Below are 17229 nucleotides of genomic sequence, written 5' to 3'. Positions count from 1 at the left end.
CATGCCATCATATCTCTATCACACACTATCACACTCTATTTACTATGTCTATGATGAAGAGGTTGTTTATGAGATGTGAACATATTATTGATGGGAGGAAACCTTTTCTCCTCGCTAGTATTATTAGCAAACACACTGGAGCAGCTGGCTTGTGGAGTGAGATTGTTTGATCATTTCTCTGTTGCTAAAACTATGCAGAGCACCAGACCGAGTCTACACCAGCAATCATACACATATGAAATACACCCACATTGTTGTTCCAAAAGTTCAGAGTGTATAATAAACCATCTTGTGTGGGTGTAATTAAGTTGTGTGTGGAAAGACGCTTAAGCCATACAATGCTGTCACTCAGGGTTTTAGATGAAATCCTTGCAGTTTATAAAGACCTTTATAGACACTTTGTAGAAATAAACTACTGCTTTCTGAAGCTATGTTCTTATTCACTGTTCAGTTTTAAGTTCAATTTCTTCTAATTAATAATTACTCAATTAAAGGACTGAATGAAATGAACTGATTGAAATGTACTGCAGTCTGTGTTGGAATGTTTGCCCCAAAAATATTTATCTCGTTAAAAATTTATGATATTACATGAGAACTGTCGGGACTTTTTAAGACTTAGCTTCCTATTGAAGAATTTTATTAGCTGGAATTAACTGTACAGTTCAGGCTTGTTGTCAGTTTTTTTTTCAGTTTCTTTTTTTAGAGGTGCAAGAAATAGCTAGAAAAACAAACCTGAATGATAATGAAAATACAGCAACAACAATACAACAATAACAATAACGAAAGCAGCAACTACAGTAAAACAGCACAAATACAGATGATGATGACAAAAACATTGATGACAACAACAATAAAGATGATGACAACAATAACAACAACAATAATGACAACAACAAGGACTATAACAACAACAAAGATGACGATGGCAACAACTGCAATGACAACAAAAAGGACTATAACAACAACAAACAACAAAGATGATGACAACAACAGCAATGACAACAACAAGGACTATAACAACAACAACAAATATACAACAAGGACTACAACAACAAAAACAAATACGATGATAACAACAAGAACTACAACAACAACAAAGATGATGACAGTTATAATTACAACACAAACAGTACAGATGATGATATACATATCAGACAATCCTGTTCACACACCATTTCACCATGTTCTCCAATATACAGTATGATATTTCTTTTACATTTAGAAAGTTAATATACAGTTTAGCTGCTCTTAAGTTTGGAGCTTCACTGGAGCTTTTAGAGAGGAGTTGTGTAAGTGTTTTTAAAATCCCCTGCTAAACTTCGTGGATGAAAAATATCTGTATTTTTATGCATGGTGAAGAACAAAAAGCCTTTCGTCATAAAAATCCACTCTAAGCCACTTTCAGCCCCAAGATGCACTAATATAGAGTCATAAAAAAGCAGAAAATATCATTAGAATGCACTTTCTTTTGAGTTTCAGAAAGATAACATTAGACAACATACTGTACAGCATGTGTTAGTGGAAATACAACAGTCTGTATATATGAATGATAAAGCTTGAAAATTCCATGTAGCTTAAAGAAAACATTAACACAGGATTATGTTAGGTTGTGTATTATGTTTCTTCAGGCAAAATAATAATTTAAGCCAAATGTTTATACACCCCTAGGCTAAAGCCGTTCAAACTCAACTTTTTCACAGCCTCCACATTTCCTGTGTTAAATCAGTCAGGGTGTCTACTTTATTTCAGAATAATAGCTAGGAGACATGAATGACAGTGTGTGTGTGCCCTGCGATGGGTTGGCACTCCGTCCAGGGTGTATCCTGCCTTGATGCCCAATGACGCCTGAGATAGGCACAGGCTCCCCGTGACCAGAGGTAGTTCGGATAAACGGTAGAAGATGAGTGAGTGAGAGTGAGTGAGCTAGGAGACAGATTTATTTTGATGTTTTATTTACTGTATCAGATTTTAATAGCTTGAATTTAAATTATATTCTTAGGGAAAGACTTTACAAGCTTCTCACAATACTTTTCTGTTCCTGACAGTGCGGCTGGTATTTACGTCATTTTTTTTGTAGAATTCTCTAGGAATACATTCACTTTGTAAGCTATTTTTGTTTCAACTTGCGTGAGGAATGTGTAGGAATTCTCAGTGTCCTGCTGGAAGACTGAGCTGCGATCAAGTATTAACTTCCTGAATTTGCTGAATGCTGAAGAGGTGCTGCTTCAGTATTTCTAGATAAAATATTATTTCTCACTTTCTAAAATGCACCAGGTCCTTTTCCAACAAAATGGCTTCACAACTTGATGCTGCCACCACCATGCTTCACAGTTTGCATATTCTTGCTGTTCTTTAAATTAAATCCTTACCTTTTTTCTCCATAAATGAAGTAGTGCTGATCATTACAGCCAAATATCTCCCTTTAAAGAAATCAGTAACATGGATTTTTTAACCTCATGATTCCAGCCTCAAGCTTAGTGGTAATGGCCTGAATTATAATATATTGATATTATATATTTAAGTGTTGAATTCATACAGTAGGAAGTTGAGAGACAGCTCAGGGCTACAAAAGCATGAAAACCATTCGGAATAAAAATATGCACTATTATTCATTTATTCATTTTCTGTAAATGATTTATTCTGGTCAGGGTCAGTTAGGATCCCAGGGACAAGTCTGTCATCCAAAGACTTATACAGTACACACCTTATGGTTTATCGTAACCAAACCTGAATCATATTTGCGAGTCAAAGCAGCAGTAGACCTCTTCAGGTCATGGGAAGCTTTCCAGTTATGCTAAGAAGAATAACTGTGTCATAAACAATAGGCTTCTGAAGGATGTCAAAAATTTAATATGCCATTTTGAAACAACTATAAGGGTGCTCAATATACAGGAATCAGCATACAGGATGCAAAGTATTAGCAGTAAGACAGTAAATATTCATGTTGATGCTCTTACAGTGTGTTAAACTGATGCAAGACAGAAATGTAGCAGGGGGAAAAAAATAAAAAACTCACTAATGCATGTGTAGATGTGAGACTGAAAAACAAAATGAAGTAAAGGATAAATGAAGATCCAAGTAGAATCAGCTTTATCTATATCTAGTAGAAACAATCCTGCATTAGGAAAACAACACTGGTAAATATTCAGCAGTCTCACAACATTAATGCATTGTCTGTCTGATGTTAATTTTCAGCTCATTCAATAATACAAAAACAGGTCTGTTTATGGGTACTATGATTGTACTATACAATTAAATAAATTTTGATTTGTTTATGTAGTGTAAAGTACATATAAACACCAGATTTTGGATTTCTAGAAGATTAGAATATGGTACAGGACTAATTTGAAGAATTTCCACGTGCTACAATTTTTTGTTTTGTTATATTTTTGGAGTTGTTATATAGCGTTTTGGCCACTAGAGGCCGCCAATGTATACAGTGTAAGTTGCTCTGTTGTTTGCTGGTTGTTTTTATCAGGCCTTGGACTTGATCTCGGTTCAGCAGCATCAAAATCAGAGATGTAGTTAAGAGAGGAGATGAAACTAAATGCAGATCTAAACACCAAAACGTTTCATTTACATTCACAGCATTTGGCAGACTCCCTTATGAAGTAATAAATACATCAATACTGGTTTACTTGGTAGGGGGGTACGGTGGCTTCGTGTGTGTGTGGAGTTTGCATGTTCTCCCCGTGCCTCGGGGGTTTCCTCCGGGTACTCCGGTTTCCTCCCCCGGTCCAAAGACATGCATGGTAGGTTGATTGGCATCTCTGGAAAATTGTCCGTAGTGTGTGATTGCGTGAGTGAATGAGAGTATGTGTGTGCCCTGTGATGGGTTGGCACTCTGTCCAGGGTGTATCCTGCCTTGATGCCCGATGACGCCTGAGATAGGCACAGGCTCCCCGTGACCCGAGGTAGTTCGGATAAGCGGTAGAAAATGAGTGAGTGAGATGAGTGGTTTACTTGGTCATAGACTAAAGTATACCACAAGTCTAAAATTCTGTTGAGAGGAACTATAGCACAAAAAAGTTTTTTTTTATATACAAAAATGCTAGTTTAAGTATTTCAGGAAGAAGAAGTTCTCCACTCGTTGCTTGCAGGTAGTCAGTGACTCAGCTGTTTGAACATCTAGGGGAAGTTCATTCCACCCCCTAGGTGCCAGAACAGACAAGAGTCGTGATGTATACCTACCTTGTACCCTGAGAGATGGTGAGACTGGTCAGGCAGTGCTATAAGATATGAGCAAAAAAAGATCCACAGAGAATATAATAATAACAATATAATATTATAACAATATAATATCTCCTAGTACAACAACCCTAGATACTAGTACCAGTAATGACAATTAATCGAGTAATAGAATACAACAGGGAAGATTAGGGTCCTTTAGGGCCCAAAACACAACAAAAAATGACCACAAATTTGATAGCACTGCCTTAATCACTTTGCACAGTTACATTATTCTTAATCAGTTACCATATTCTTAACTATGCTGCTATATTTTTTTTTAATATAGTGAGCTATGAAGTCTGAAAGCCCTGAAATGAAACCATCTTCAAATCCAAACCCACTAGTAAGAACAGTTAAGCCATCTTTCTCAGCCTCAACTGACCATCTGGGTTAGTCCCTCTTCTGTTAGTGTTAATACTCCTGTTCCAGTCAGCATGTCTCTGGAAAAAAAATTCAATTTCCTTTAGACCCACTCTTCACTGGACTCTTCTCTGAACTGAGCATCAAAAGGACTTCATTTAGTGGACTTTTGCCAAGTCCCAAAGCATATACTTTCTAATCCCACTGAGGTCTCTCTCTCTCTCTCTCTCTCTCTCTCTCTCTCTCTCTCTCTCTCCCTCTCTCTCTCATAAAGTCAAATTAAATTCTAGAAATAAAAAGAGCCAGTGCAATTTACTCCACAAACAGCAAGGCACTAAATCATTTTAGATGTTACAGTACATTCTAATGTTCTAGCCACTCCACCCTAAATGACCCGAAGCAGATACACTTCATGTATTCCTTCAGCTTCAAGCATTTCATTGTGGAGCTTTAGAATAGTAAAAGTGACCCTAAATCATTGCATTAATGACCAGCATGAAACACCATCCATTCATTTTGTGTACTGCTTATTCTACACAGGGGAACCTGAAGTATTTACTGGGAGACTCTGGGCATAATTGTATCAAATTTCTATATATTAAACAAAAATAATTATAACTTTGTCATTGTCCAAATATTTATGAGCCTAACTTATTTATAATAGAAGTGTGTTGAATCCATTAGTGTTTGAACATTTAGATGGTATCCAGGTAAACTTATAAAAATCAGGAAGTTGATACCCCTAACGAATGGCACAGTGGATTAATGGGAAGTGTTGCTGTCTTCCAGCTCCAGTGTCCTCCCACAAAACTCTGTATTCATCTCAACTCTGACTATGTATAAATCATTTACTGAAGATAAACACAGCAAAATGAATGAATGAAAGAATGAATGAATGAATAATATATTTGAGAACATCTACAGCACAGTGAGAGAAGTGGGGCATCACTAATGGAGTTAAGAAGACAGATAGACTTCCTGTTAATACTAGAATAAATTTCCTGGTTACACAATTCATTCATACTCCAGTTTCACCAGATGAGGATGAGTTCTCTTTACAGTCTCTCAAGGTTTCTTAGTCTCAAGGAGTTTTTCATTTTTCATCATCACCTCTGTCTTGGTCATTAGGGACTAATTTAAAATGGATAATTTATATGCTGAATTTATATATTTCTATAAAGCTGCTTGGGGAATTGAATAATCTTGAATTGAATGAAATGTCATTCTCATACTGATCATTTGAGTAACCGGACAGATGACAGCGATGATGCTCCTGGGCTTTGATTCTACATGTTCTTCTGAAAAATATTCACTCAGTTGGTGTTGTGGTGATGTAGGTGGTGGTGAACAATGTTCCAGTAAAAAAACAGCATCCATCATGTAAGGATCAATGCATTAATCCTTCACTTAGGTATCAATACATTCAGGTCTGTTGTACTAAAACACAGCCAGGCTGCAGCTCCAACTATCCATAACCCCAAAAATGAACTCTTATTCAAGGTGAACTGAGCATGTTCTGCATGTTTATACCTGCTACACAACATGGTGGGATGCTAAATACTTTAATGCACCATGCAGTATCCCTGTTTACCTTTGTGCTTATTACGTTTCTCTAGTTAAGACAATTTTACACCACTGACCTCTGCTGGTCATATCAGTTACTGCACACTTACTGTACATTAGCATTGTTTATACCAGACTTTATATATAGTGTGTGCTTCACATAGCCACAAATGTGCCACTGTATAATGAAGATTTTTGGTGACAAAATCAGGATTTTAATTGGTTTTGGTCTAAATGGTTTTTGACATTTCTTGACATGTGGTTGAATTAGACCAAGTTGGAACCTTGAAGGTGTTTGGTGTGTTAATAAACCATCAATTTAAAAAAATACATCTGTGAACGTTTAACAATAATTCATTCTTTATCTTTAATACAATCTTTAAACTAAACTTTTCACTAAACCCAATATTCTTTCTACCTTAATCTTCATCTATTATGTTGCTTAGCAACCACTGTTTACTGCTAATATTGCTTTACTAGAAAATATTGCATGTCAGAAGGATTTTGTCATTTAATTAACAATTCTATATTTTAAGCCCCTTTACATCAACTCTCTATGTATGCTTGTAGCTTAGACATAAAATGTAAAAATTCCTAATTTGTATAATTATATTTTTTATTATAGGAGATTTTAGTAGCAAAGGATTGCAATAAAAAGATATATATTTGAAAGTATATTTTGAAGACATTAGACAGAGCAGGAAGTCTTCTGGACACCTGGGGTTAGTGGCATTGCTTTGTTATTGGCGTTAATGCTCCCAGCATGCTTTGCAGAATATTTTCAGTCTAATATTTACGTGTAGCACATTGCTTGTGTGTATATCTCTGTAGTGTTGTACAATACATTCATAATTCTGTGTGATATATGAGCAAAACTATATTTTTAAGGACACGCAGGTGCCTTTTAGTAAAAACGCAAGCGACTCCTGGGGATTCTGCAGTTTCTAGTTCCATAACACACACACATATTATGGAGAATAATTAGCTTAGAGATCCAGGGCATATAGTAATTGGCCATATGACTAAAATATAAAAATTACATTTGAAATGAAAAGTACAAAACATTAACAGTCCACAGACATTTATTGCTTTTTCCTGTATATACATATTTATTCATCTGATCACAAAGCACAAAGTAACTGCATGCACTAATTCACTGTGCTGCAATTTACAAGGAAACATCATGATGTAGGACAGAATAATACCACATCCATCATTACAATACTCAGAGTCAATATGTGCTTAAAAAGAAAGGCAGGATGAACATCGATATTTCTGGACCTCAGAACAGTGAACAGCACAAGAAGAGCACAAGGTTGCATAAGGTTTATTGACAAAACAATGGCGAACATCCAATTTGTGCTGTCAAAACATTTCACATGGTATGAAGGATTTCTCTGGGATTGCAGAAACACAGATATCACAACACACAAATACACACACACAAAATTACAGCACTAACCTCACTGAGCATTCTGCTCGAATTGAAAGAAAAATCCTTGCTGAACTCAAATGTTCAGCTTCCCAATGTTTCAATTCTTTTCTGTTTTATTTCTTCTTTTATTTCTAATATCTAGTCACGCTTTTTCTATACACAATACATGACTCTGAGCTGAGCTGAAGTCCATCACTTCCATATTATAGTCTAACAGACCACAGCAGGGTCGAGTCCTCAAAATAGGAAGGTGTTGATTGATTTTCTATAATTTTGGGGTCATGAAGTTTTAATACGTCTCGCTGAGTCCACAGGACACGGTTCTAACTGAATTCACACACATGACCTGGTCCATCTTTTCACACTGAGGACAAATGAGCGACTCGTACACAGTTACTGCAAAAAGTTCACTGATGCTCCACAAGACATATATGGTAAGAGCCAGGGGGTGTAAACTTTTGCACATCTGTCTTATGTAACTTCTGAAGAGCAGCTCTAAATGGAAAAATAAGATCTTTAAACAAAATAATCATTTACATTATCGATCACCCTGCTCAAAAGTTTACACCCCCCTGACTCAATGTATCCTGTAGCCTTCATAAGCATCAGTTCTAATCCTTCGAATTTTTTTTTTATTTTATCATTTTTTTATAATTAAATTTTGCAGAATTGAACCTTGACCCCAAATTTATATTTATATCAAATATGCTTGTTCTAATAGGTTTCTTTAGTAACAGCTTGTTCACAGGGATTTGTACGGTGCTTCACACAGTCTTGCTGTTATTTAATAAAGATGCTTAAAAAAAGTAGAATCATTGCCATTGTATCATGATAGAGATGAATTATTTATATATTATTTATTTATATCTTAGGTGTGAGTGCTTGGTACATTTTCAGCCATGTTTTCTTGTCGTTCATTTCATGTAGGTGAATGTCTAAAGCTGCTATAAAGTACTGTAAGCTACAACAGGAACCTGTTTATTTTATGAATGTTCCATGACATTAAATGGCACTATAAATGCTCAAAGTTTGTTGTTCATTAGTAAACTACAAATTGCTATTGTCGGCAAATCGCTGTGGTATAAGAGGACTAAAACACTCTGTGTTATCCAATACATAATGAATACCTCATTTATAACCCAGAGTTCCACTTAAATTAATTGTTTGGTCAAAATAAAAAGTGCAATAAAAAAAATTGGAATGTCTGGAGCAGCAAATTGTTTTTGGTTACAGTTTATAACGCAGACATTTATATAAAAAAAAAAAAAAGAGGGGGGGTTTCAAACCCAAACCCACAGTGTACAAGCCCAGAGTGCATGCTTTTATCTTGCGTGCGAGATACACACACACAAATTTTACACACATTATGCAATAGATATATAATTTCTTTCTTTTTAAAACCAACAAATCTAAAACAAACACACTTCATTAAGTTCTCCACTAAACCTGAAACCCTGTTCTTTTGTCCTTTAGAATCATTCAGCGACACCCAGGTTGCTCTTCTTCTCCTCCTCACCAGGTGTGAGATCTGATCCGGATCCTTCGTTCTGGAACAACTCTTCCAGGAGCTCCTCTCCTGCTCCTCCAGCCTTCGAGGCCCACAGCGCTGCTCCCTCTCGCAATCCCACCGAGCGAAGGAGCCCGGCGTAGGCGGAAAATGCTGCGCCTATTAGCTTATGTAAAAGGCTAGAGTTAAGGAACATTTGATGGTAGAAAGAAAGAAGGATCAGTTACATTTATGGCATTTGGCAGATGCAATTTTCCAGAGGGACTTACATTTTTATATCATTTTATAGAACTGAGCAACTGAAGGTTAAGGGACTTACTCAGGAGCCCAGAGGTGGCAGCTTGGTGGAACTGGGATTTCAAAACTCGCAACCTTACATTCAGTAATCCAACACCTTAACCACTAGGCTACCACATCCACACATCCCTAGTTTAAATACTTTGATTTTGAAATAAGCAAAAAAACTATTTTTAAGTAAAAAGCATGTAAATAATGCTTAGGCATTTTTTGAGAATATTTTTTTTCCTCTTTTCTGATATTCATGACACAAATCCACTGATAGGTTTGGCTTAACTAACAACCCCACACATAAGCCAAACTGCCCTGTCAGTTCTACTGCAATACTGTGCATGTCTGTGATCTCTAGCATTGTAAATTCTCAGGTGCTGAACATAAAACTTCTATAACTAAGTTAAATGCACTCGTATATATAATCTTGTAATCTTATAACCTTTCACTCTGCACACTCCTCTTCAATGCCATAGCCTTAGAACCATTTCTGCAATTCTGTAATGTTTATTTACTGTATATGCTTTCATATATACCACCTGCTGTAAATATGCTATATATTTATCTGCACTTTTGCACGACTGCTACATTTTGCACTTCTGGTAGATGCCAAACTGCATTTCGTTGCTGTGTACCTGTACTATGCAATGACAAAGTTCTATCTATCTATCTATCTATCTATCTATCTATCTATCTATCTATCTATCTATCTATCTATCTATCTATCTATCTATCTACAGTATCTATCTACAGTATCTATCCATCCATCCATCCATCTATCTATCTATCTATCTATCTATCTATCTATCTATCTATCTATCTATCTATCTATCTATCTATCTATCTTAATGAATTTAACGGTCTAGACGTTTTCCATGTGTGTGTGAAAACACGTAATTGCCTAGTTGTAAATTTTCACTTATACCCAGGGAGGCAACATATAGTAATATAGTGTAAATATCTTGTGTAGCTTTTTAAAAAAAATAAAGAGCTTTAAACAAACTATTAACAATTTACACTGTTTAAACTTTTACAACCCCACAGCTCTTAATGTGATGTTGCTTAAGACGTCTTTGTCTGTGCTTGACATACGAGGCACTATGAAGCAAACAGGAAGACGTGGAACTGCCGTTTTGTACATTTTCACTTGAGTACCACCAGCTAGGAAAAAAGTGGGTTATGGGTTCCCACGCTGAGGTTTCTTGCAGGTTTCATAATTAGAATCTGTAGCAGGTGCCGCTCTCATTACACTCCTTTCAGTAATCATCTTTAAATCAACAGCCTTTGTAAAGAAGCTGAAGAAGGATATTAGTGGTGTCGTTGGCCTCCATCACGCCATATCTCAGACAAGCTTCGATGAAGAGGGCTGCCCGGTCAAAATACCTCATACTGAGGAGGAGGAGGAGGAGAAGGAGGAGGAGAAGAAGAAGAACAAGAAGAAGAACAACAAGAACAAGAACAAGAATAAAACATATGGATTAGCTTTCCTTTCTTGAAATACTCCCAACGCTATGTTTTTATTTTACTCAGCTGTATCCTGTCTCAATCATAAAGTGCCATTTTGAATAAAAGTGTCAGCTAGAAAAATGTCAAACATAAAAAGATTCTTCTTTATAAGTGAGAGGACTGGATTCACACCATGATCAACATAGTCCTTCTGTAATGTGCTGTGGAGATAATAAGTAGAATGGACTAGAACATTTAAGGAAAGATCAAACTATTCAGAAAGAGAGAGAGCAAGAGAGAGAGAGAGATAGAGAGAGAGAGAGAGAGAGAGAGAGAGAGAGAGAGAGAGAATGTGGATCTCAGTAAATAAATAGTACGAGTAGTGCAGACCTGTGGAGCATCTCGCCAACCTTCTGGAAGCAGCCCAGTGAGAGCAGCACCATGATAGCTTTGGACTTCTGATTGACCTGTGGAGAGCAGAGGTACTCGGCCCAGCGCTTCAGCACTTCTGAGGCTTCGGTCGGGTTCAGACGCACCTGAGAAAGAGAGGATGACAGATGAGATATGGACTTGGGTCTGGTGCTAATGGGGAATCATTGCTGCTGCACCCTGAGATTTATCTCTTAGTCTGATGAGTCTACAGTTATCATACTTCTTGGTGAAACTGCAGTGTTTTTGATCAACATAAAAGATTGACAGCAACAAACAGCAAAATAAACAAAAAATCTGATATCCACACTCTCATGGCTGTTAATGCCAGATGGATTGGTTTGAGTTATTCCAAAACTGCTGATTTTCTGGAACTTTCACACACAACAGGTTTGTTGTAAAAAAAAAATCAAGACGACACGATTCTGTGGGTGAATCAGTCTGTGCTGCTGCCACATGATCAGCTGATTAGGTAACTGCATGGATGAGCAGGGGTTCCTTATAAAAATGGATGGCTAGTGTATACACATCACAAGTACAAGTAAATTGAAGTAACTCAAGCTTGCAAACATAGGCAAGAAATAGAGACTGCTATGAAAGTTTTCAGTCCCTGTATATTAAAAAAAAAAACATTTTTTAAAGAGCTGTTTTTTAAGCTTCTGGCCTGTTGTGGATCCCTCAGTTTAAATACAGGGCCACTTATCACGAGCCGAGTCAGAGTTTAGACTGGGTTGCAAATCCTTGCCTAAATAGAAAAAACGCAATCCATTGAAGAAGCACTCAAAAAAAATGTGAAATGTGATATTTTGGAGTCTTGGTGTCAATGTGTTTAAATTGGTCAGGATCTGGATTTAAAGTGTGCGCTTTTATAAGCATAAGACCTGAAGTGTGCTGCATAAGCACTAAACCTAAAATGATTCTTCCTGCATATGAGAGAACGATAACTATATATACAAGAGGAAATTGATGAGAAAGGGCACTACTCCACTTTTGAGCCCAATGGATTTCACTTGCACAGCATTACACTAGATTAGTGAATTGGACTTAACATATTTTACTTGATTGTACAGATTTAGAGAGCCATAATGTGTAAATATTGCCATTTGTAAGTAATGGACTCTATGCACAGCCTCAGCAGTTACCAAAGTTTCAGTCATCTCTGGCATCAGGTCTATCATACAGCTACAGTGTGGTGTTTGTTGTAATGCTTGTATAGCAATACACATCAGTTTTTCATCAATCATCATTTCCATATGATATGCAAACGGCACTGCTAAATCTGTTAGAGATTTTTTTTTTCTTTAAAATAAATCCAAATGTCAAAAACACATGGATATTCGCATTACCTTCAAGCAAATGCAGAACATACAAGTACTTTAAGTCTTTTTCTTTGGTTTCCATCTCCATCTCTAGGAAACTGGCAAACACACCAGGACAAATCTCAGGGCTAAATGAGCTTAAAGCACAATTCTCAGTAGGGCTTAATTCCCCTGTATCCTGTGCCCTTGCTTTTTCCCCCTTCTAAAAAAAAAAAGAACATATCCACCTCAGGCTATTCGGGAAAAAAAAGGGAAAAGAAAACATGACCTGACCTGAACTCCTACTCTGCATCAAAACACTGGAACAACCAACAAACTTGACTAACTGCTAACTGAAATAATCGATTCTTGACCCGGTCCATTGTCCTTGAACCAAATCAGTGCTGAAAAGGTTGTAACATACAGACAGGTGACAAATCAGTGACTCGGGTTTGCACTTTCAGTTTTCGTCACTTGTCTGCTTGCATTGGAAAAGTCACCACAAAATCAATACAGTGTTTCTGACTGATCGCCTTAATCCCAATGTCGAAGTTCACGACAAGTAACAGCGACAGGAGAACATTCATTTTTAACAAGAGCTGATGATTTCTGGGGACATGATCGACATCGACCGTTAGCGACACGATGTGTCCAGTGAAGCAAACTTGCATATGCTTGTAATATTTATCTCCACATGTACCTTCAAATCACCACATGTCCTTCCAGAATTTTACATTTATCAACAAAAAACTGATATGTTGTCAAGTGGAATGCTAGTTACTCCACCCACTGAAATGTTACTACTATGGCAACCGGTATTCAGAGTACAACGACTGACAATTGTGTAAACGTAGTTTAATACGAAACATTTCTATCCTAATGGGAGGACCCTAAATAAACAAAAAACACCCAGTGAGTGGATATAAGAGGTAAGAAGGGAGGTCAGGCAGGTTTGAGCTGACAAAGAAGGCTATGATAACTCAAACACCCTTTACAATTGTAGTGAGCAGAAAAGCATCTCAGTATGCATAAAATGTCCCACAAAGCAGATGGCCTACCACTGCAGAAGATCACATTGTCAGCCAAGAGCAGGCATCAGAGGTGAAATTGGACACAGGCTCACCCAAACTGGACAGCAGAAGTTCTGGAAAGAATATTGCCTGTTTTTTTCCCCAGTTTTTAAATGCCCAGCTTTGTTGAGCCACCAATATACATGCCAACATACATTTTTCTCTCATTCCATTTACTGCATTTTTAGCAGATATCCTTATCCAGAGTGACTTACATTTAGTATCTCATTTATACAACTGAGTAGTTGAAGGCTAAGGGCCTTGCTAAAGGGCCAGCAGTGGCAGCCTGATGGTCCTGGGATTTTAACTCCCAACCTTCAGTAATCCAACATCATAACCATGTGGTGCTGTTACATGGTTCCACATGAATAAGCAGGCGCACATGACAAAGGTGTACATGGCTCCTGGATGACAAAATCAGGGATAACGGGTCATTAAAAGAGGTCGTTTTCATTTTGTCTGCAATACACAATGACTATGCACTTGATTATGAGTTCCATTTGTTAGAAAATATGAAATATATATTTATTTTTGGAATGTATTGTTATCTTTGTGCTGGAAATAACAATTACAAATGATATGAATCGAAAGAAATCCCAATAAGGGAGAACTACATCAGCAGAGAGGAAATTCACAACATCTTGGCAGCATGAGATGTACCAGCAGGGTATAGCTTGAGGCACACTTGATGACAAAATTAACACAGCATTGGTATGCAATGTGTGCTTGCTAGCTGGATGGCTGGCATTATGAGCGTGTGTGTGTGTGTGTGTGTGTGTGTGTGTGTGTGTGTTAGAAGATCCAAATGCATTTTGACAGGCTGTGTGTGCTCTATTTATACCATGGTATAAAATTATCAACAAACCCATTCAGCTTGACTCTTTTTGCACCTTAGTTTTGTTTTTTTTGGTACAGTCCGTAGAGAATACCTTTGCCAGCCAGGCGGCTCGGTTCCACTCGCCGTATGTCTGCAGATAACGACAGGCATCTACTGCCTTGTCAATCAAACATAGCAACTGCACACCTTCTGCATGGAGACAAAAACAGAGAGAGAGAGAGAGAGAGAGAGAGGGTGGGAAATAGAAAAGAAAATAATGGCATATTCAATTACCAACAACTGCTCCATGAGTGCCTGGACAAAAATGTGTGTGCGTGCATGTGAAGGGACAAGTGTTGCTGTAATTATTTACTGGGTGATGTCAAGTCTTCAGTGATGCCACACAACCACACACACACACACACACATGCACATACACACATTCACACACACACATACACATACACACAAACACACGCACGAACACACACACCTTAATAGGAAACCTGTTTTCAGTTTGATACTGCAGATTATCAAGGAATTCCAGCTTCAGTTTTCACAAGTGTGATGTGTTTTGGGAATTTTTCAGAAGTCACTTTGAGTGAAATATACAGTCTTATAACTTGGCTGAACAGCACACCTCGTATCATTTCAGAACGGCTTTCAACTTTGCTGTTGCCGAGCAGACGCTTTAGAGCGAAGAGAAATAACAAACTGAACATGTTCAAAGATTTACAATGTTGTCATTCAGGATAGATGTCAGATTTTGAAGAGTCACTTCACAAATATTTGTTTGTTTTTTTTACCCCCTTTTTCGAATACAACACATTCAACCATTAAACAATTTGGTACAGTACTTAGTTGAGTTAAATAATGTGTGTGCGCTAAAAACAAGTGCTTGGTATGCTGTGACAATCAAAATCAAACAAACACTTTTCCTTTACTTTCCTTGTGGCTCCCATGTCAATAAGCAAGCACTTGTGTTGGTTCTAGTTTAGTTTCTGCTCTTGTCATGTCATTGGTTTGTTGCCTGATTGTGCTCAACTGTTCCGTTTTTTATATCATGTGTGTAAGTGCTTGTTGGGAATTTTACAAAGCAAAATCCAAGCCTAGCTTTCGGTGCATCAAGGTTTTATCTAGGTCTGTATTCTCCTGGTTAAAGATCCTTACCCGTTTCCCTCATTGTTGATTATGGATCATTCCAGTTTAACTTTGTCTGCCTGTCTTTAGACCCCTACTATGAACTTCCATGTTCTCCAGTTAAGCATATGCTGAGTTCTATTAATAATAATCTATTAATAAGCTTCAGATCTATTAATCTCTTCTAACTGGTTTCTTTTATTATTTCCTTCTTACTGTTTACTGCTCAAAATATTCATCCCTGTATCTCTCCATAGAATAATGTACTCAGATCTGGTTGTGTGTTGTGTGTGTTGTGTGTGCGTGTGCGAATAACTTCATTTAGATGGCTATGGCTATGTAATGTCTCAGTCTTTAAAGCTGCAATGGTGTCTTTTACGCAGTATACTGGTACTTTACAAATATTGCCTATTAAGGTATCAGCCTCACATATGGACATTAAAGCCATTAGGTTTAAGCTTTCACAATAACATTATTATGCACACAGCATGATCTGCGCATTGGCACACACGGCATCACACTACGTTCTACCTGAAGTATGATTTTAAGCATGCAGCCTACCTGCAAGCTTTCCGCTGGCGATCATATTGGTGGCCACTAGTTTAATTGTGCTCTGAGAAGGTCCAGAGGAGGGAATAGTTGTTACAAGGCAGGCTTTAAGCGAATCGCAGTAGTAGCTAGGGTTCTCAGCACTCGTCTCCAGCAGCAGCTGCACCGCCCGGTCAGTCTGCCAAGTGAAGAAAACAAAATACTTTTATGTATGTATGTGTGGGGCTTGTGAAATGGATTTAGGTAGTGTAGATTTAACTTGAGCAATTTGATTTGGTTTATAGCAAAATTAGGAAAGAATGGATCTTCAGTTATATACATACAAATATACACTTCATTCGTTCATATAAAAGAAACACTAAAAAATCTTAGCGTTTTTGCCGAAATTCATCACATCTACTTCACACCCTAGTTACAGAAAGCATACAGACAACAACACATTCTTCATTTTAACAAACTAAAAAAAATACTTTTCCATGTTCAGATTCCTAGCTCTTGATTATAACGTACGGCATTGTGTGGCAAGACACATTTTATGTTTAGCCTTGTGGAAAAGACTCTGATTATAAATGTGTCCCTTCATCCTTCTGCACCATATTGCAGGGGTTTGTAGATGAGATGATTTACCAGGTGTGTGTGTGTGTGTGTGTGTGTGTGTGTAGGAATAATGAGGGAGGGAATGAGATAGCGAGATGAACGGATCTGTCAAATGATAAGCCGTACAGCACCTCGTTCTTTTCTTCACCTGCTCATGCGGAAGGGTAAACTCGCATAAATGTCAATAAATAAACTCGCATAAATATTAACTGTCAAGATCCATGAGGTAAACAGGATACGAGGCAAAAAACTTGTCTAGGTTTCACTGATCAGAACTTTGGTTGCTGGTCAGGTTCTCTCAAATACTATACCAAAGCCTAGCATTTAACTAGCCATGAAGGTGTTTAATTGGAATAAATAACATTGCAGTAATGTTTATTAATAATTGATTCATTCACCACATGCCGTTTCCCCAAAGAAACTTATAAAATGAGGATAAATACAATAAAATGAATGTGCTACTGTGGTAATCTGAGGATGTGAGGTACGTAGCGTGAAGT

General features: G+C 37.3%; 1 protein-coding gene across 1 annotated transcript in view; it reads right to left on the bottom strand.

Moving 5' to 3' along the window:
• Positions 1-7217: 7217 nt before the first annotated feature.
• wdr11 (WD repeat domain 11) overlaps positions 7218-17229 on the bottom strand; it is an 89901-nt gene continuing 79889 nt past the window's right edge. The window contains exons 25-29 of the mRNA XM_060871908.1: positions 16145-16310; positions 14556-14653; positions 11220-11365; positions 10693-10772; positions 7218-9266 (exon numbers count right to left, since the gene is read on the bottom strand). Coding sequence (XP_060727891.1) covers positions 9064-9266; positions 10693-10772; positions 11220-11365; positions 14556-14653; positions 16145-16310 — 693 coding nt within the window. The 3' untranslated portion in view covers positions 7218-9063. The remainder of the gene's footprint in view (positions 9267-10692; positions 10773-11219; positions 11366-14555; positions 14654-16144; positions 16311-17229) is intronic.

This window comes from Tachysurus vachellii, chromosome 6, assembly GCF_030014155.1.
Source record: "Tachysurus vachellii isolate PV-2020 chromosome 6, HZAU_Pvac_v1, whole genome shotgun sequence".
NCBI lineage: Eukaryota > Metazoa > Chordata > Actinopteri > Siluriformes > Bagridae > Tachysurus > Tachysurus vachellii.
The sequence above is the reverse complement of the archived record's forward strand: the minus strand, read 5'-3'. Positions and strand labels throughout refer to the sequence as shown.